We start from the raw sequence: 20,017 nt of genomic DNA, 5'->3' as shown, positions 1-20,017 counted from the left end.
TTTGATTTTATGAGTTTTCCCCTCATTGTGGAGAGACCTGAGGAGGTCTGTGCAGGGGTTTCTCGACCGCTTGGGGGATGACTCAGTGGGAAACAGATAAGAATATGAAGGTTATGCAAGCGTACATGCACAGAGGGGGTCACAGTAAATGCTACAAATACGTTAAATCTGTATGAGATGTGTGTAGTGTTCCACATCCTCGAAAGCCTCTCTAACTAAGGGGGCAGCTAAACCTTTTAACAGATTACCAGAGAAAATTACCCTGTAAATGTAGAATAAAATAATTTGCATTGGGCATAACAGATTGTGTCAAAGATTGTTAGCCCAAATGTCCAAATGGTGTTAATGAGCATGGTGCTCTAGGATGCAACAACAACAAATTTTTTTTTTACTAGACTGGCATGTTGGATGACATTAAACTATCAGCTCAGCCCTGTTTAAAAACGTCAGCCAAATTATGTGACATTTACGGATATCGATTATTGCTGTTTATCTGTTGTGTCTGATCATTTTTATGCCCTCATCTGGTATATTTAGCTGTTTAATCAAAGTAAACTTTTTATACAGGTCTGAAAAATTTACCTGTTGGACAAAATCTAATCTGATTTTGTGATAAAATGTGAGAGACAGTATTGAAATAAAAAAAAAAAGTCTTGCACCAAAGTAAGTATTTTAAAGAAATTGAGCTTGCTAGAAGTATTATTTCTCATCCAATTACACTTAAAATTTTAATTGCATTTAGCAGACTTGTTTAAAGTCAAACACATCCTGTAAACCAGCTTCACACTGCAACAGTAAAATTTCACATTGTGGCGGTGAATGTGGCTAACTTAGCAGTGCTAGTCTATCAACCCTTTTTCAGATTAACACCCACAATCATGAGCTGAATATCATCTTATCGCTTTGATTGTGTGAGTACAACTGGACAACATTCAGCCTCATTCTCTAGTTTTAAAAAAAAAAGGCCAAACTACACTCGGTGCTTTTGCAGTTAGCTGTTCATCAGATTATAAAGCATTGTAGCAGCAAGGCAGCAGTTATTGAGAACTGTTACAGTGGCAACTAGCCACGCGATGCAGGCCTTAACTGATTAAAAAATCTTTAAATTACATTGACCAACTCTGAATTCAGTGCAGGTGACAAAATGACCCAAATTTGACCATTTTTCCAGCTAATTGCTCACATCCCTATAAAGACATTGGCACCGGTATCCACTAAATCATCAGTTCTCAGCTGGTTTTGCATCTGCTCCGACTACCTCCTTAATTACAAATTACAACCCAATTTTTCTGTTTTAACCAAATGTTTTTAATAAAGAAATTGGACAGTTTGGACTAGAGCTGGGCAATTAATCGAAAAATAATCTAAACCGACATTTAAAGCCTCCAACCGACATAAACCTGCCTTGGCAATTATTTCAATTTTTTCCCCTTTTCTTGGAAAAAATTGACTTTTTACGAAAAACATTTCATGTCAGCTAATGTGTGTTTGATTTGAAAAGTTCAGTAAATAACCATTAATTGTTAATCTGTGCACGTTCCTTTCAGTTGTTTGTGTTAAGATTCTACAAATATTTACAGAAGAAACCGAGTCAGAGGTTGGGGTTGAATAATCATTCATTACTCGTAATCGAGGTGAAAAGTTCAATTAATCATGATTTTGATTTTTGCCATAATCACCCAGCCCTAGTTTGGACTTGAGATAGAATAAGATACACAACTGAACCAGAGGTGAAGAAATTTCCTTCAAAATAAAATTAGATTATCTGTGACTCACCAAAATTGGCTAAGCAATACATTTGTAAGTCCTGCCCTATTTATTTCAAACATCAGTATCAACCCTAATTTTAATGGTTGGTGCATCTTTTTTTTCCTCCATTGGCAAGTGTTAGCTATTCCTCTTTTCCTTACAGTAAATGATTCACTGTGTTCGTATATAACGAAAACAACCTCTTAAAAATTAAAAGAATTCTTGGTCTGCTTGTCATTAATGTTTGTCCATGCTGGTTTTTGACCACTTTTTCCCTCGTCTCCATGCAGCGTATTGTATGTAATAATTCATGACTATGGATTATGTGGAGCCATATAGCCTGTGCTGAATGAATACTGATTTACCCTGACTCTGTATAGAATTCAGAATCATGTAGCATTGTAAAGCCCTGTCTTCCTGAGGTGTTGAAAGAGACACAAATTGATGTGTTTTCTGCAGCAATCATTGCAGCTTCAAAGCTGTTCGCTTACCTGATGTAACCCTAGGAAACAATTTGTCTTTGGAATTTATGTTTCTTATGGCAATCACGTGGTTCCAGTGAAAGCCTACATTATTACAAAATCCAGCTGACATTAAGCGCTAAGCTGAAATGACCTATAAAACCAGATTATATAGATGATACAGATGTTAATGAGGCTGCTGAGTTGAATCAGAAGCACTATTAGGCCACCAAATGTTCGTGATAATCATGTTAGGGCTCACCTCAGGATACAGTGTCACTACATGCATTTTTGTTAACTGATGTGCAAGATGTTGAGTTGGACGTGTCATGACCAAACTATTAACATATTTTTTTTCCTGTGCAAAAAAAGTGTTTTTAAACTGTAAAGTGGGGCTAAAAATAAAAAAGTAGCATTTTCTCTGTAAAGTAAACTTTGTGGTTTGCAATTGTGTTATTTCTCACTGGTGTCATCAACCATTTCTTGACGACACTTTGTTACATTTAATCTTAATGTCAAGCCCTGTGATTGGCCTTCCAATAGCAGTATATCCCTATCATTAATGGTCCATGTACATGGCCACATCGTTAATGGGCGTCAAGTCATGGTGCTGCTGATTGCCGGAATGCATTAGTTTTATGTCTGTCAGAGATGCATGATATTGGCCTCCAGAGGTATTTATATTTCTGCAGATAGTTACAACAACCAATATTATTATATATTGGCTGAAATTATCAGTTCATATTGGCTGTATATCATCCTTATGATAGATCATTTTGTAGTTGATTTGTAAATATTAACATGTTTAAGCAGATACCAGCAAGAAATCCAATTACGTGCACCCCTAATGTCTGTGCTTAAGTGGCTGCCTCAAGTGTCATGCTGGTGTATTTGTGACGGCAGCAGGATGCCTGTAGCCTGTATGATTTTCTATGCAGGGGACACACTGCTTGCACAGTGGTCAGTTCTCTGAATACTGATGGCAATATCACACTTATTGTGGGGTTGTCAAGGAAACAAGAAAATTAACTGTTTTGGTTTCGTTAAAACAATAGTTGGCCCAATGTTGTGTTTCACATTATGTGACTGAAAAAGCAAATTCTACCTTGTGCCATTCATACATGAGCATGTCCAGTAGCACATCATATAGCCAGTAAAGTACAGCTGATATGCAAGTGACCCCTCTTCAAATATCCCTTTTAAATACCTGCATGCGTACAGCTGTAGGAAGAGATTGTTCAGCATAAAAAATGCATATCTTTACAGTTATCGGCACATGAATAGGGTCAGGTACTATTATAGGCATTTGTTTTATCATCTATAGGAGGCATCTTTTGCATGTTCTAAATTGCCCATTGCCATGTTCTGTTGCCTGTGTGAGTCTTTCATGTTTTTCAGCAATTCAACAGAATGAACTATGTCATGATATCTAGCAAGGTCTCAGTAAAACTGTGCATACTGTGAAAGATGCTATCATGTCAACCTTGTTGTCACTGTTACTAACTAATGCTTGATGTATCCTGGAGTTCACAAATGAATCCTTTGATATTTGTGAATTAGAGAAAGCACTCATTTTAGGAATATGAAAAGCTGGATAGTTGTACATTAGGACTGAATCTCCATGTGTGCTGGATGGATTAGAGAGATGTGGTGCAGATGAAGCCACAGATGGCTTGCAGTAGAGCCTGTGAAATGGCAAGGCAGTGATTGAAGCTACATCAGTGCTTCTTAATTTTTGCCTCAGTAGCACATGTACAGATATTTGTGCCATTCATTGTAGTAGTCTTGCATTTGGAAGGACCTAGAAAGTTGATTAGCAAAGATTTCTGACCTGGTGTCCGTTTTAAAACTTAATCTTTGCATGAAATCGTACAGATGGACATGGAAACACGTACATGAAGACACAAACATGCACTGGCTGTTTGGGTCTAATAACTTCTAAAGCCTTTTTTGGATAAGACGACAAACAGCAGCTTGGACTTGTAGCAGTTAACTGAGTTAGTAATGAAAAAAACACGGCAGGCCTTGTTGCCTGTGCTAGCTGCTGTTGGGCAGTTCAGTACAATACAATACAATACAGTAATAACTTTATTTATCCCCAAAGGGAAATTCATTGTCTGGAGTCTCACCTGTTTGTTGAGATATAAATATATATATATATAATGCTACTACTGACTGCATGAGCAAAAAGCAAGCTAACATTTGAGCAATGCCACACCGAATGTTGACACAGACATGGAGTGATGCTGATTTTGATTGAGAGAACGATGTGTTTTGTTTACCACAGTACTTTAATTTTCTTGTGAATTACATTTTCAGGCAATTGCGTCATTTTGAATTAGGTATCAGCCCTGTAGACAAACACCAACAAATTTAGCTGTTTAGTAGGCTAACCACGCACCTAATGCTAAAATCAGATGATGGCAGTACATTTTTTAGTATGGCATGGTAACAGATACTACTCCTGGACACCCAGTGTTTGTTAATTTCTTGTCCTGTCCTTCATTTCCTGCTCTGTAGTGTTGACAGCCTGTTTGTACAATTTAGACAGTGCTTTGCTTGCAGCTGCTTTCTGCCTAAATATGAATTTGAATTGAGTATTGTTAATGTGGCCTTGGACTACTTTATCCAGGATGATGAAGCCTGCATAAACTGAAGCTGAATGAAGCTCTTGAATGCATGTAAAGTCCTGCATAAAAGTTTGTTCATGCGGTGCCATAATTATGCTATGTCTGCTCTTTAAAGTGTTTGTTGTGACTGTAGAAACATCATCTGCCAGATACCAATTCTGTTAATGTGACGTTCCACTTTTTCATTGTAGTCTCACGCACATTATTTTTGAGTCATTCAGTCACTCTACCTTCCTTTGGCACAGATATTCCCTCACTGGCCCCTGCTCTACTCTTATGTCTCTGTCAGCCACAGGGAAAACAATAAACACACACCTTCTCCTCAGAGAGCTGCTGTACGAGGCCGGCAGCACGCCGCCTTGTTGACAGACCGCCTGCCAGTGGCTCAGCGCCCGGCTCAGGGGCCAAAGGCTCTACTACAACGGCTGACTGGGACTGTTGAGACAAGCAGCCCGCCAGCAAACCAGTTAGTCAGCCATCCAGCCTGTCTGCCTTCCCTCCTTCAGGCACGTTAGCCCTCAGCAGGATTGGCAGCGACCCGCTCTCATCACAATTGTGGCGGTTAGATAAGGCCAACTGACAGAGCATTGAAGGCAAACAGTGTCATGTTTTTTCCTCAGTATTTATACCCTACAGATGATGGTGATGGGTTGATGGGGGCTAAACACTTCAGTTTTTTAAAGCTCTGTCTGTCTGTACAGCCTTAACATGAAGTGTTTTGATCCAGTTTGTTCCTGTTCAGCATGTTTTTATAAGTTGCCGTATTGTCTGGATGCCAGATGTTGCCCAATGTATAATTGGGTAATTCTGAGTTTCTTCCTACTCTTCAGTTTGCAGGTGTACATTTGGCTTGTATCTACATGAGTCAGTTTGTTATTCCCTCAGTGTACAAAGTTTACCAGGCTTGTTATTATTTTTCAGACCACCATTATTTGTTACTTGTTTGTGTGGGATATTTAGTTTAGTCACGATCAACTCCTCTTTGAAGTCACAGCATTGATTCCAGTGTGCGGGAGCCTATTGTGGAGATGGAACCGTTTTTTTTTTGGGGGGGGGGTTCACTGAAGAAAAACATGTTGATATTTTGACTGATGATTGACAGTCATGTTTGTTTGACATAAGTTGATATTGAAATAAGTTGTTAATGATGCTGGAGAAATCAGCCTAAAAGTTGGAACTTCTCAGTGGACTTTGTAAATTTTCCAGTCATTAAAACTTCTTCAGTACAGGGATACATAGAGTTTGGTGTTAGTTCCGTAAAAGCTGCTGATTACAAACAGCTTTCAAATCACCAGAGCTTTCAGATTTTTGGGGGGTTATTTACATCTAGTCAAATCAATGCATGCTAGACGCCAAGTGCTTACTGGAATTTTTAAAAGGCCAGTTCTGACTTTTTGGAGTCTGATTTTGTTGTTTTTCAGAAATGCTAAGAACTAAGAATCACAGGGGTAGAGCTTTTGGTAAAACATGAGGCTAGACAGTCGGGTATCTAAATTGCTGGTGTCTTGTATGCATTTCTGACTATTGCATCTGTCTTTTTTTTTTGTTTTGTTTTGTTTTTTAGCTTTTTTTTTAATCATGTTTTGTTTTTCAAACTTTAATTTGATCTAAATCTAGTAAGGTTAAAACCACATCAGTGTGTTTTGATATACTGCCATTAGAGGATAAATTATTGTTGACTTGCATGTAAATTCCTGTGCAACATCTAAATTGTACAGATTCTTTCTCAAAGTTTCAGATTCTGTCCCTTTGAAACACCAGGGTCCTTAAGTATTAACAGTTAATAAATCAATTTAGTAACAATGAAGGATTTCAAAAAGTCTCAAATGAAGAAATGAGGTCTTTAATTTCATAGCAGTTTTCAGGGGTTTTTTGTATTTGTAAGAGAATGAAGGCTGTTTTTTCTTCTTTTGTGTTATATTTATTTTTAAACGCCATGAGAATCTGATGAACTCCTTCAGATCTGACGTCAGTCTGCACGATGGTTCACATTCTGGCCTGTTGATCTATCAGGGCAGCCTTAAAGCTCCGCTGTGTCTCTAACTAGAAAGCCTATATTATGAAGTGATGTGTGTATGTAGTGATTGGTAAATTAAATTTTTTAAGAAATGGTTGGAGAAGGTGTTGGAAGTAAGGGTAAGGCTGATGCTTGTTAACATTTTAGAGGATTTTACAAATAAAAAGCAGTTTTGCAGTGAAGCTTTCACCTACAGTTACACTAGTTTAACATTAGCACAAAGTCTATTAATACTGGCACTCAAAAGAAAGCTTTATTTGCATACTATGAAAACAAATATCTGCATTTTCTTGACTTTTTGTCACATTTATATCTTACAATCTGAACAGAACCTTCACTACTGTAAATGGTTGGAAATTAAAGATGAAGTGGGGTCTTATAATATGTGAAGAGGGTCTTGGAAAAAGTCCTTAAAGTGTTTAATTTGATGTCAGATTTCCTGTATACAACCTGAATGCATAGTATGGAAAAGAAATGATGTTTTGGTGTTGTTTACTGACTAGCTGTAAAAATCACACTTCTGTTCCTAATATATTGTTTAAATCTTCATAAAACACCATTTTGCTGTATGACAACAACTTTTCTTGGTTTCAGTGCTGTGGCTTTGTACTTTATTTAGTTGGAGTGGTATTTAAAAGCACAGTTTTGTTTATGTTTTTAGTTCCCAATAGTTTACATGACTAAGCTCCATCTGTGTCCCTGCAGGAACACCATCTCCAGCGGGCCATCTCGGCACAGCAGGTGTACGGCGAGAAGCGGGACAACATGGTCATCCCAGTCCCCGAGGCAGAGAGCAACATCACCTACTACGATTCCCTCTACCCTGGGGACTACAAGATGCCAAAGCAGCTAATTCACATACAGCGTAAGTGGCCTTCCTTAATGGCATTTGTGTGATACAGAAAGCTGAGAAAATGAGTGAGATGAAGCAGATAAGGGACCTCAGTTGATCCATTAGGCTGTAATAGCTTTTTCCTCATTTATTCTGAAGCATTACATGGCACTCCAGGGCTGCTGATGAGAATCAAACCTGGGAATTAGCAGAATTTTCTTTTGTTTTGCTTTTTGCCTTTGTGTTTCTGTTTGTAAACATCAATTTTAGACCTGTATTATTTGAATAGATTAAATTGCAGGCGGTACAGGCGCTGGCAGCCTGGTGGTTATGCCAATGCGTCACATGTTCAATGGATGATGTCCTCAGGGTGAGCCGCCCAGGCTCTAGTCAGGCCTCTAGTTTTTAGTATGCCATTTCCCATTCTCTCTTTGTCTTTAGGTTCCAACCCTATCCACTTTTCTGTCTCTCTAATAAAGACATAGAAGAGGCCAAAATCTTTAAAAAGATTTTAAAAAGTTTTAAACTGAGCTGTTGTGACTGAAGTGATATTTTACTGATGATGCATTATTACATTTTTGCAGGCTATCTGTCTGTAACTCAGAATTTTGTCTGTTCAGTTGGCTTGAGTAATTTGATATGAAATATTGCCTATTAGTTTATCTATGTCAGCCTGCATGAGTCTCATGTTTTCCCTTAGCGATGGATCAGAGCATTCAACATTTTCAGCAAACTGCTATTCCATTGTTTGTGGAAATTTTTCAGCAAGTGATGTACTTTTAAATAGTCTTCAAAAAACCCTACTTTGATCACTCCCTTTAATACAATTCATATCCAATTTGCAATAAAAGTAAAAATCATCACAGTTTGATATTTTTTCAAATTTGGTCAGCCCTTGTTTAATCTAATATTGTGTCGGTTGTAATATAGAGTGATTTATTGCTTGTGTTTGTTGGAAAATACGGAGATTGAGGAACTTAAGGAATAATCGCATATCAAATCGCAATATTGGCCAACCAAAATCAAAGTAATTTCCCAGTTTGTTCATCCCTAGTCGATGGATTGCATCTTTATAGAAGTGTTTTCTAGATCTAGAAAATGGTGACAAAGTTGTTTGCAGGTTGTGCCTGATCAAACTGGCCTACCAGCTGGAGAAGTGCTAACCACATTGAGCAGAGTCATGTCAAAGTTAACCTGCAAGGAGGGCTCAAGGTTGAATGTGCCAACACTAACATTAGCCACACTATCCAAACTAATTTACATGCAGGAGCTTTTCACTTTAAAATGAGACATGACTCATCTCAACTGCACAAGAATAGCTTTACTCTTATTTTAAATAGATTGTGCTCAGTTTTGACTAGTAAAATTGTCTGGAATTAAATTTGCCTGGGGTTTAGGACCCCTTAGAGGCTCGCAAGGCTCTTTCTGCTCTGAGATAATCCAGTTTAGATTTTCACACATTAGCCAAAACCATGATAACACACCAGCTAGTCAGCTCTTTTAAGAGCAAGATTGTGTACGCCTTTTCTGTTAGGTGCCTTATTAATGGAAACAGTCACAACTGTTAACATTTTACAGAAGTATTTCTTTTTTTCTTGTGGGTGTTGGGAATGCTGATCTTTTCTGAGAAACAAGCTTGAGAAGCACTGCAGTATACTTTGTCTTGAATTGTTTGGAACGTCCCTAACTTCAGCTTTATTTTAAAACTTTATATTTTATCTAGAAGTGTAGTAGACGATTGGTTTGTTAGGTTATTAGCTGCTTGGTTCACAGCTCTTGACATTACAGATTTTAAATGTTATATTGTCTGTGTCAGCATCTTTTTTCTGTAGAAAGGATGAACATGCTAATCACCTGTGGTAAACTTGTTCTCCCAGCCTGCTGCTCCTTTTTGTGGCCTGTGTCAGCACAAAGACAGTATGTGGGAGATGATTTATGTCAGTAATGCTCTTTTCAGTGTTTGGCTGGTTAGTGACAGGTGTGTTTGATTTGGTGAGGAGGACACCTCTGAGGGTAATTTGGGTGTTTGTATAACTGCATGAATGTCAACACTGAAGGGCCGTTTTGATACATTTTACAGCCTGCTCTGCTTTTTCTCCTGCATTTATGTTTGTACAGTAGCACTACCCAGTAATAGTTTGATTCATAAAATGAAAGTCAACTCAGGCTTATAAATGGAAGTATTTATTTTAAGGTGTAAGCTGTTCTTGGCTTATGAAATGTTTGGTCCAGTTATGATTCATAACTCACCCATGGGTAGTGAAGAGGGTCTGTTGTTTCTTACAGCTATTTGTCCATTTAATAGCATCAGGCATGTATTCTATGAGCTTTTACTGGCTTGTCATATGTTTGTCAAAGTAAATGAGTTTGTGAGATTGCCTCATTCAGTAATGATATAAAAAGGAAAATGAGTTCTCTAGATCGCTCGGTTTGGTGGCCACGTCTGTCACAAGCAGTTGCCGTGATTGTTTCTCGATGGGAAGCAATCTACTGAGCTCTAAACCTGGACACTGCTCAGATTTTAAAATTGAATGATAAATGTTTGGTCCTTTCAGGGTATGGAGGTCTGATTTCAGGTTTTATTAGAGGTTTAACCAGTCTGAAGCTTGAAGGAATATGAGTTGTTTATTTAAGGTCTGAAAAGTCATTTGCATCAAAAATCTTTAAAATGTCAGTGAAGCTGTCTATGCAGCATGTTCATTTGACAGTACACATAACAGAAAGAATGATTTAAATTCTGAGAGCTTGTCAGAATCATTTATAATTGCTTGCAGAAGTTGAATTTGCAGCTTTAGTCCATTCAATAATCATATCTAATCTGTCTTACCCAGTTTTCTTGAAGGCAGCTCAATATGAAAGCAGCTTTGCTTTAATTAAATATGAATTAAAAGCAAAAACACAATTAACTGTGAGCCTGGAGCCTAAAACAAGAAAGGAAATGTGTTGATTTGAAATATTTTGACTGTTTCAGAAGACACTGAGGCAAGACTAAACTAAGGTCTTCATGTGAATACTTCTGATAACACACATTTTCAAATGATGTAGTCTCCTTTATTTTAATTAGTGATAGAAAAGGCCATACACCCCAAAAGATGACTGTTTTTCACATGAAATGTTTAGTAGAGAAAGGAAACCACCTAAGATGGCATGAAATCAACATTCATTGACTTTGATTCTGACATCGTCAATATTGTTTGTTTTTATTTGTATCAAATGAAAGTGTAAAATTCAGTTATTATGAAAACCCTTCTCTACAACAAACTGGATGTGTTCTGTTATATTTCTCCTTTTTTAGATAAAGGCCACATTAGACTACAAGGAAAGGGCACAAGCCTCATTTTATGCTTCATCTAAAATTCTAATGATGTATCGTTGACGGGCAGGAATATGGCTCGTGTATTATTTAGCTGTAGGCTCCATTAGCATTTCTCAAACAAATTTCAATTTTGTGTTTGATTTTAGCCGCAATGCAACAAAAAACAAACATTTATTTTACTCTGTATGTTTCTTCCCTCAGTACCGTCTGTTATTCCGGATGTTTTGGAGGCTAAATGTGTTGTAATTATGCTTGATAATCATCAAATGTCTCTTACCTAGGGGGCGAACACATGATGTATCATCAATGTATTCATTTATTCTTGTTCACTGTGGTTCTTTTGGGCTTTTGTAGCTTAATGATCCTTTGCAGACGACAACTGAAAAAGGGTTTTGTGAAGTAAGAGAATATGAATTTGGTTCATTTCAGCCTTTTTCTGGGATTGAGAGACTTCTTGCACATCGTTTGCCACTGTTTGCTTTTATTTTAACTTCTCCAGTTGTGAAATCTCTCATCATGGTGCTCTGCATCATGGCTTCCATTTACCTCGGTGCTGTTTTTGTTGGTTGTAGTTTTGTATCTGCACACAGTTGAACCCAGTGTCTGTTTTATTTTTTCTCAAAATAATAATAATAACCAGTGTTTATTGTGCAGGCTGCACAGGAATTACCTGAAATAACAATAGCACTATATCCTACTGAATTGAACTTCTTGAAGCCTGGTTACTTCAGATTCAGAATCAGAATCTATGCCACAGTGAGCTTTACATAGTTAGTTGTTGGTGCCGGTGTAACCATGCAATTCTCCAGTTTAACACTGGTAGGCAGTGTGATTTCTAAGCTTGTAAGATGAATGCAGCACATTCATTGTGTACAGGGAGCCACAGCGATAGAAACTGCAGATATAATGTTGTAATGTTGGAGCTTGAGCTTATAGATACTGTGCAGCAGTTGAATTTATTGCGAAGAGAAGAAAAGAGAGGAATCATTAGAGTAGATGAAAAGTATGGCTGTTAAAATAGTTGCAGCAGATGGCAGGGGGATTCTTTGTACTTTTTCAGGTGTCAGAGATATAAATAAGAAAGTTTAATTTTCAGATGTCAGGAAATAGATTTGAATAATCTGTATTTTTATTATTTGCACCCATAGTTGATTTATTTAAGGTAGACGTACAGTTACATACATCAGCCTTTGCATAGGTGAAGAGCCATGCAAACCAAGGCGTATGTGATGGCATTGAAGTCCTCATATATTGGAGTATTGCTGATATTAGATTTGCCAATATTGATATACAACTATACTTCATTCAACATGTGTCAGTGTCATCAAAGTTTTGGCTTCCCACAGTCATGGAAACAGGATATTCATGGTTAAACAATCACTGTGCCACATGCCATGTGAGGCTAATTTTTTCTACAGGTTTTGTCATGTGTTGAATGTTTCAGTGTTTGCAGTGATTTTATGGCCTTTTTTTTTTCTTAGCTGTTTTTTTTTAATTCATAATGATATCCAATAATTTCCCTGCCGTAACCAAGCAGCAGTTTTAGGCCCAATCCCATTTCTCCCCTTAACCCTCAAGCTCAACCCTCAGTCTTAACTCACCCCACGAGACCAAGTGTAAGGGCCATCTCATGACTTAGAAATTGGACACCCCTTAATAGCAGTTATGATTACAGACTGTAGAGGGCAGTAATGTGCCAAAACAGTGTAGTCTGTCTATTCAAAGGAAAAAGAAGAACGAGAACATGTTAATATTCAACCAAATAACACATCTAAACACCACAACCACAGACAAGTTCAGCTGAAAGTCACCGTATAACACGGCCATTAGCTAACGCCAAACACCAGTTGTAACTAGGGTGGCCATTTCCACAGCACCAAAAAGGAGGACACTTTGCAGCCCTTAGTGAAGCAAGAATAATCAAAACAAATAGGACTCTAGTGTATTCCCCGCTACTATACAATTTTGTCCATGATACTGATGGTATCATGATACAGTGATTCTGAGATACTCGACTCATTGAGGACAATTTGACCCAGGACCGCCAAAGGCCCTAAGCAGACTCTGATATGAGGCCCCTCGCTATCGCCCAAACATACTCACTGAACAACACTCAAAAGTATCTTAAAATAACTAAAGGATATATTACTACAATAATGAGAAATAGAAAGTCTTTGCAATTTAGCCCGAGTTATTAGTTCTTGGTTAGATAAATGATCATTGATTTTAATCGTCATATTCCTTGTTGCAATAATAAGGATATTTATAATTTCCATCCGTCTAAAAAAGTGGTCACTATGGGTTAATTATTTACATCATAACATTAATCCCATTTTATTAGCTCTCTATTGAGGTCTTCTCCTCAAAATAAAAAATAAATATAAAGCAGCTGCTCTTACCCCCCTTACATCCCCTCACGCACACACCTGCACATCTCCCCTTCCCTCACACACCTGCAGCTTCTTTACTTTCCTCTTTATGTTTCTGCTTCAGTGTTGTCATCTTTTGTTAAAGCACCTTTAAATATACATTGTCTTTATTTATTTTCACCTGCGATCTGATTTTTAAAACAGCTGATCTGTGCGAGGAAGTTTGACACGTCAGTTAATTCCTGATCAGAACCAGCGCAGGAACTTCACAGATTTTCATCATAAATTCACAAATTAAACAATGATAGAAGTTGATGTTTGACAAGAGAGTTTGCAGAATAACAGGTGAATTTACTGGACAGATGTGATGAAAGTTTCTGTGCAGCTAGTAGAGGGAGAGAGAGGGAGAGCAGACGCATGCACTGTATTGATCACGGATGGCACCGATCTCGAAAAATATATTACTAATGTGTGACTGCCAGGTAAAGTTTATGTTTGGTCAACACTGTATATACATTACCAGGATCATATTTAACATACAAACACTGGACTGATATGCAGAGAAAGAGAGCAATGGAAAATACTCTGTGTTATGTTATCCAAAGGACGACAAATAAGCGCCCGGCTTGCCCCAGACAGGGCATTGAAATTCCGGACACCCTCGTAGGCTTGTCCGCGACAGCACAGTTACCAGTTACCGGCTTAAGATTGTAAAAATGAAAGTAAATGTTACGCTACAAAAAGGCAAATAATCCATAAAATATCATTAAACTAAGATATTGGAGTGGTTTTTGTAATTTTTAGATCTGTTAACACAGAAATTTACATTTATAGCTCGATTTCTTCCCTGCATTTGCCGCCATCTTTCTTTGAGTGATAACCCTTAAAACCAAGTGAGGTCCAGGAACAGCTCAAAATTGAGCAAGATAACGCCCTCAGTCTCACCCCTTAAGCTCAACTCTCAGGAGTATTGGGACAGCCATCGCACATTTTGAGACTGAGGGTTAAGATTGAGGGTTAAGGGGAGAAATGGGATTGGGCCTTATTGTTGAAAAAAAAAAAGCAGTGTCTCCAACACAGAGAGAAGCTGGGCTAACCAGAGCTGAAAAAGAAGCACAAGTCCGGTAGTTTTATGTTTGGGACTTCTTTGACATGTTCAAGGCTCACACTGGGCCTCCTTGAGTGTGTGGCTCCCTTGGCAGCCACCTGTACCTGATGCATTTGTACAAAAAATGAGCTTAAACCATCTTAAAAGATGACCCTTCAAGAGTCACTTTGGGACTTGGATTGTTAAGCATACAGCCTGCAATGTTTTCTCTCCTGTGTTGCTCTGCGTACAAGGCAAAACAAAAAAGTTTGGTTTTCTTCTCAACTGATTAATTGAACCAGACGCTCTTTTGGGGCATCTCTAGTGTGAGACATTTCTTTTGTTTAGTTTTGTTTTTGTTATTCAAGCCTGAAGTGCTTGCAGCTTTTTCTTTATAAACACTAATCACTGAATAATGAATTCTAAATGCTGCTTGCTATGTGGAAGAAGACCTTGCCTCTGTTTTGGCACTGTAGCTCTGGTAGAAGATGTACTGTTTATGTCTTTGTACAATGGTTATGATCCTACCAGTAAACCTAAACTGATGCTTAAAACTCTGAACAAAAGTGTCACTTCTTTTAAAACATTTTATACCAAGACTCCTGGAGTGCCCATGACTATTTTATTGCCCTTTATAGGTGTGACACAGAGCCTGTCAGTAAAGTTTATGGAGAGTTCAACTTGATTCATTAGCAGCTGTAGATGAAAATGATACCTTGATGTCGTCAGTAATTCAAAGTATAAAAGTGAGTCACTGTTGATTCACTCTCAAGAATACAACAAAAGTTTTTCTTTGTAGAAAGTCTGCTGATGGTTTTCAGAGAGGTTGTTGAGTGTTGAAGTTAAGTGAACTTGGCTGGAGGCTAGCTTGTTACTGTGAAATAATGCTGCATGTGGTGCCTTCACTCATTTTCAGACCAATTAGCTGAGTTTGACTTTGAGCGGTCAGTTTGCTGTGGAGCTAGAGGAGAGAGGTCATGCTAGCCTGGTCACTTTGAAGTTTGCGTGATACCAACACGTGAATGTAGTTTTATTTTGTCTTAACTTCTAATTACAAAGCAAAAATTAACATTAGCCTCCATAAACTTGCACTTTTCCCTGTTTCGATCCCTGTGGATGAACTGATCATTTTAAACTCTAATGATTATCAACACAGAGGGAAACAGGAGGAGCTGTTAGGCTGAAGAATTATCTGAAGACATACAAGACTGATATAAACAAGGCTTTAAAAGATGGCAATTCAGTTTTACTTGATTAAAATCAATCCACAGACTGCTAAAAACAAATGACGATTATCAATCTGATTCTGATCAAAGTTTTCTTCAACTTTTTCTTATTAAACACAAATCTATAATGTTGCTCGGCATTGACCCATCCATCAGTGCTTAATGTTTCTTTTCTGGATCTTCCTGCAGCTTTCAGCTTGGACACAGAGCAGCCAGACTATGACCTGGACTCGGACGACGAAGCGTTTGTCATCAAGCTGAAAAAGAAGATGGAGATCAGCTTCCTGCAGTTTGAGGAGATGATCGACCGTCTGGAGAAAGGCAGTGGACAGCAGGTGTGTAATAGAAGACCTGTTAAATACCTTACAGAGATGATTGATTAGTTTAATATAAAGGCAGAACATTTGTTATGCATCTCGCTCTTCAGATAGTAACTCAGATAGTCTGTGTGTTGTAGCTCGTAAGCCTTCCGGAGGCAAAACTGCTGCTGAAAGAGGACGACGAGCTCATCAAGGAGGTCTTTGACTACTGGAGCCGCAAGAGGAAAAACAGCAAAGCCAACGCTCTCATCCCTAATGTGAAGCAGGAGAAACGGGACGGCTCTAGCACCAGTGACCCGTATGTGGCCTTCCGACGGCGGACAGAGAAGATGCAAACCAGGAAGGTTAGTCATATTATCAGACAGCCTATTTTTAACTAGATGTTGCACCTCAAGCAGTACCTTTACAGGAGTGATGTACTAATGAATGTCTCTCTAGTGCATATTCTTTTTTTTTTTTAAGCTGAAACACTGCGAGTAGCCTTAATCAGTAGATATAAAACTAAAGAGAAAAAATAAAGCTTGCTCACACCCTGCTCTTTTCACACAGTCAATTTCAGTTACATTTCATTGTGTCTGCATCTTTTGTGAAGCTTGATCTCAGATGAAATGGAGTTATAACATCTGACCTTAACACAGAAACCATGTTTTATAAGCAGCATTTTACTTCACCTCATGTTTTGTTTTCCAGCACTGCTTTATTTCATGCTGCTTGTTCTAGCAGAAGGAATAAAAGGGCAAATTGTTACGATTTAATGAGCTTTTAAATAGTTGTGTATTCATCTGCTGGCAAGCAGAGCTTCTTTGTAAGATGTTAGTGGAGGTGAGATGATTCATGATCTTATGGTTCATTTAGACAGAGACTGGTGATGATTAGATTCTTCTGTGCTTATGCACCTAATGAAGCTTCAAGATAAAGCAGAGTTAACATGGTTTAAACAAAACTAAGGATAACTCAGCTAAAAACTCCCATCAGAGAGTCCTCTATGGACAGTTTAGTGAGAGAGAAAATGCACTTTTTCAAGTAAATGGTACTTTGACGTTTCCTCCAAACCTTTAATAAAGGATGTACAGCCACCAAGTGGTCATCACAAGAATTGAGTTTGAACTTGTTAACCTGCTCTCAATAACGGTGTTTGCAGCCATTAAATAAACAATTTTAATTTTTGATAAAGATCTTATAAATGCAAAATTTAATTTTAGTTGCCCATTCAAACATGCAAAATTCCTTACAAGTTATCCAGTAGATAAGAAGCATTTTGAGTGATGATAACCATTGATGTTGTGCTCATTTGTATACAATTCTTTGTTTCTTCACTTCCCAGAACCGTAAGAATGACGAAGCATCCTATGAGAAGATGCTGAAGTTGCGCAGGGATCTAAGCCGAGCCGTCACAATCCTGGAAATGGTCAAGAGGAGGGAGAAGAGCAAGAGAGAGCTGCTGCACCTCACACTGGAGGTGTTTGAGAAGAGGTGAGCCTGTCTGTGGTTCTTCACACACGTGCTGAATCAGGATACACAGAGAGCAGTCAGACCGAAGTCTAGTAGGATGATTTTGTAAAGGAAAGGTGAAGGAGTTTGCTCAGGGTTTAGAACTGAGATGAAAGATCAGCTGAAGCTATCTTTTTAATGGGTAAGGTTCTAATTTGTCAACATTTTGAATCTGCTTTGATTTTGTTTGGAGGTGAAAGAGAGTTTGCTTGATGAGATGCTGTCAGATTTAGCTAATTTTCACAATTTTGTCTTCCAGAAACGTTATGTCAGACTTTGGTGGTGAGGTTATGGCCGAGGTGTTGGCTGAGCGGGCGCTGGTGCGGCCGCAGATCATTCCTCTGGTCCCTCTCACCAACCAGTACCGACACCAGGACCACATGGACCTCAAGGACTACAAGTCCAAGGTGAGGATGATGATTATAAACAGCATTCAGACTGTGAGTTTGAGGATGAGAAGGCAAGGAGTTTATGGCTTTAAAGGCTTTTCTTTTTAAACCTGTAATGTAATTGTATAGAAGTTTGTTGTTTAATTTACCCAGCAGTGACAAATTTGTTTGTTTTCATCAACTAATGCACACTTTTCTAATAAGGCTTTGCGCAAGATAAGTCATCTGTCTTTGATGTTGGGCTCTGAAGTCTCATTCGTTTACCTTTTCCTTCCACCTTTAGCCCGAGAAGGCAGAAGTTCCTCGTCCAAAGAGGAAATACGAGAAGAAACAGAAGGTCTTGCCTCTGTCGTCAGGCCCCCACCATCAGGGTCCTTTGGTCTTCAATGCCAAGGACCTCAACCAGTACGACTTCCCCAGCTCGGATGACGAGCCCTACTCCCAGGTACAAACACAGTTCTCACACAGAATGCTCATTGATTTTAAGAAAAGCGTATTGTTTAGTGCAAGAACGAGGGCCCATCTGGTCAAATTTGTCATGTGTAGATGATAAATCACTTCTTTGAATCTTTGCCTAAGACATTTCTCAAGTAAAAATGATGCTGAAATTAAGCTCCATGTATCCGTGCATCCTTTGGTAGGTTTCTGTGTTCACAGTCACCAATCACTAGAAACTTCAATACTTTTATTTGAATCCAACCGCCTCATACAAACCTCAAACCTTGGTTGAACTTTTGCAATAAAATACGACATAATTTCGGTTATAAAGTATAATCACAGTGATATTTGACCGTGATATTTGGAGGAAAACAAAATGTTCTTTTGTAGTTGAAAACACTGACAATAGATCACATTTGGATTGTTACAAAACAATAAGACATGCTTAGGCCACCAGTCATAGAAAAGAATTTTAAAAACAAACTTTGAGTGTCTTTGTTACCAACTCAGTGCACTGCAGCATACTAAACTTCCTCCACTCTGTAACTATGAGGCTGGAAGCTCCACCTCTGCCACTTATCTCTGCCCTGTGGCCTTACAAACCCACTCAGAATTGCAGAACCATGATGAGTGGTTCAGACTCATATTTATGCCAGAACTCCTAGCTACAGTGTTAAAATTCTGCCTTTCTACTGACCCTTAAGCTGACCTCTGACCTCTGTGTCCACAGCTGCACTCAGGCTCATCAGAAGCAGAGGAGGAGAACGACCCAGACGGTGCTTATGCCTTTCGCAGGAAGGCAGGCTGCCAGTACTACGCTGTAAGTACTGTGGGCTTTGTTTTACCAAGATATAATTTTAGAGGTTTCAAACAGCTCTTTAGAAGGTAACAAACAACTGAGTTGCCTTAAATGTTTCTGGATGGATGAAATGGGAAGCTGATCATAGTGTTTGCACTGTTATCAAGCATTAGGCAGAGGGTTGTTTTGCATGTTTTTTTTTTTGTTTGTTTGTTTTTGTTTTTTTTTTTAATGTTGTGCACTAATGCTGAGATATTGTTGATGACTTGGCTTATTTCAAAAAGAGGGTTTTATTCCGTCACAAAAACTCAGTTGTAGATTTAGTTGATACATAAATGAAAGCCTGACAATTAAGAGTGGATAACACTGAGAATATGATCTGTGTGCAGGCTCATCAGGATCGTGTGGGGAGCTGGCCGTGGTGTGGACCCTGGGAGGACGGTTTGGCAGAAGCTCGCTTTCGCTACAGTCTCACTACGCTCACTGTGCCACGGCGCTGCCTTGGCATGGCCCGACGACGAGTGGGACGAGGCGGCAGGTAAGCGAAGTTTCAGGGTTTTTAATACCTTGGTTTTTGTCTGTGCCAAATGACCTGGTTTGATCCTGTTCCCTGGTTAAATACAAGTCTTGTGCAGGGAGTTTGCAATGCTGTTCTTTTTAGGAAACATGTTATATGACTTTAGACTCTCTTAGCTGGGAATGATAAGGTAGCTATTTGATTAGTCTCTAATTTCTAAAATTTCTTCAAACCCAGGGTTGAGTCTTTGCCAAACGGACTGTGACAAAAGATGAAAGACCACCTTTTTGGGGACATTTTGTATTACCAGTTAAAAAGCTTATTGTGATAAGATTGCATGAGTCTTCTGCAGCACTTAAGTTTTTGTAGAATAGCT

The 20,017-nt window shown here is 38.5% G+C and overlaps 1 protein-coding gene across 2 annotated transcripts in view; it reads left to right on the top strand.

The window, feature by feature from the left end:
- The window catches only part of LOC121519966 (enhancer of polycomb homolog 1-like), a 49,224-nt gene that overhangs the window by 15,540 nt on the left and 13,667 nt on the right, over window positions 1–20,017 (top strand). For both annotated transcript variants that reach the window (XM_041803099.1, XM_041803098.1), the window contains 8 exons: window positions 7,563–7,722; window positions 15,877–16,022; window positions 16,145–16,351; window positions 17,332–17,480; window positions 17,758–17,905; window positions 18,171–18,332; window positions 19,056–19,145; window positions 19,514–19,662. In XM_041803099.1, coding sequence (XP_041659033.1) covers window positions 7,623–7,722; window positions 15,877–16,022; window positions 16,145–16,351; window positions 17,332–17,480; window positions 17,758–17,905; window positions 18,171–18,332; window positions 19,056–19,145; window positions 19,514–19,662 — 1,151 coding nt within the window. In that variant the 5' untranslated portion in view covers window positions 7,563–7,622. The remainder of the gene's footprint in view (window positions 1–7,562; window positions 7,723–15,876; window positions 16,023–16,144; window positions 16,352–17,331; window positions 17,481–17,757; window positions 17,906–18,170; window positions 18,333–19,055; window positions 19,146–19,513; window positions 19,663–20,017) is intronic.

Source organism: Cheilinus undulatus, linkage group 13, assembly GCF_018320785.1.
Source record: "Cheilinus undulatus linkage group 13, ASM1832078v1, whole genome shotgun sequence".
Classification (NCBI taxonomy): Eukaryota; Metazoa; Chordata; class Actinopteri; order Labriformes; family Labridae; genus Cheilinus; species Cheilinus undulatus.
The sequence above is the reverse complement of the archived record's forward strand: the minus strand, read 5'-3'. Positions and strand labels throughout refer to the sequence as shown.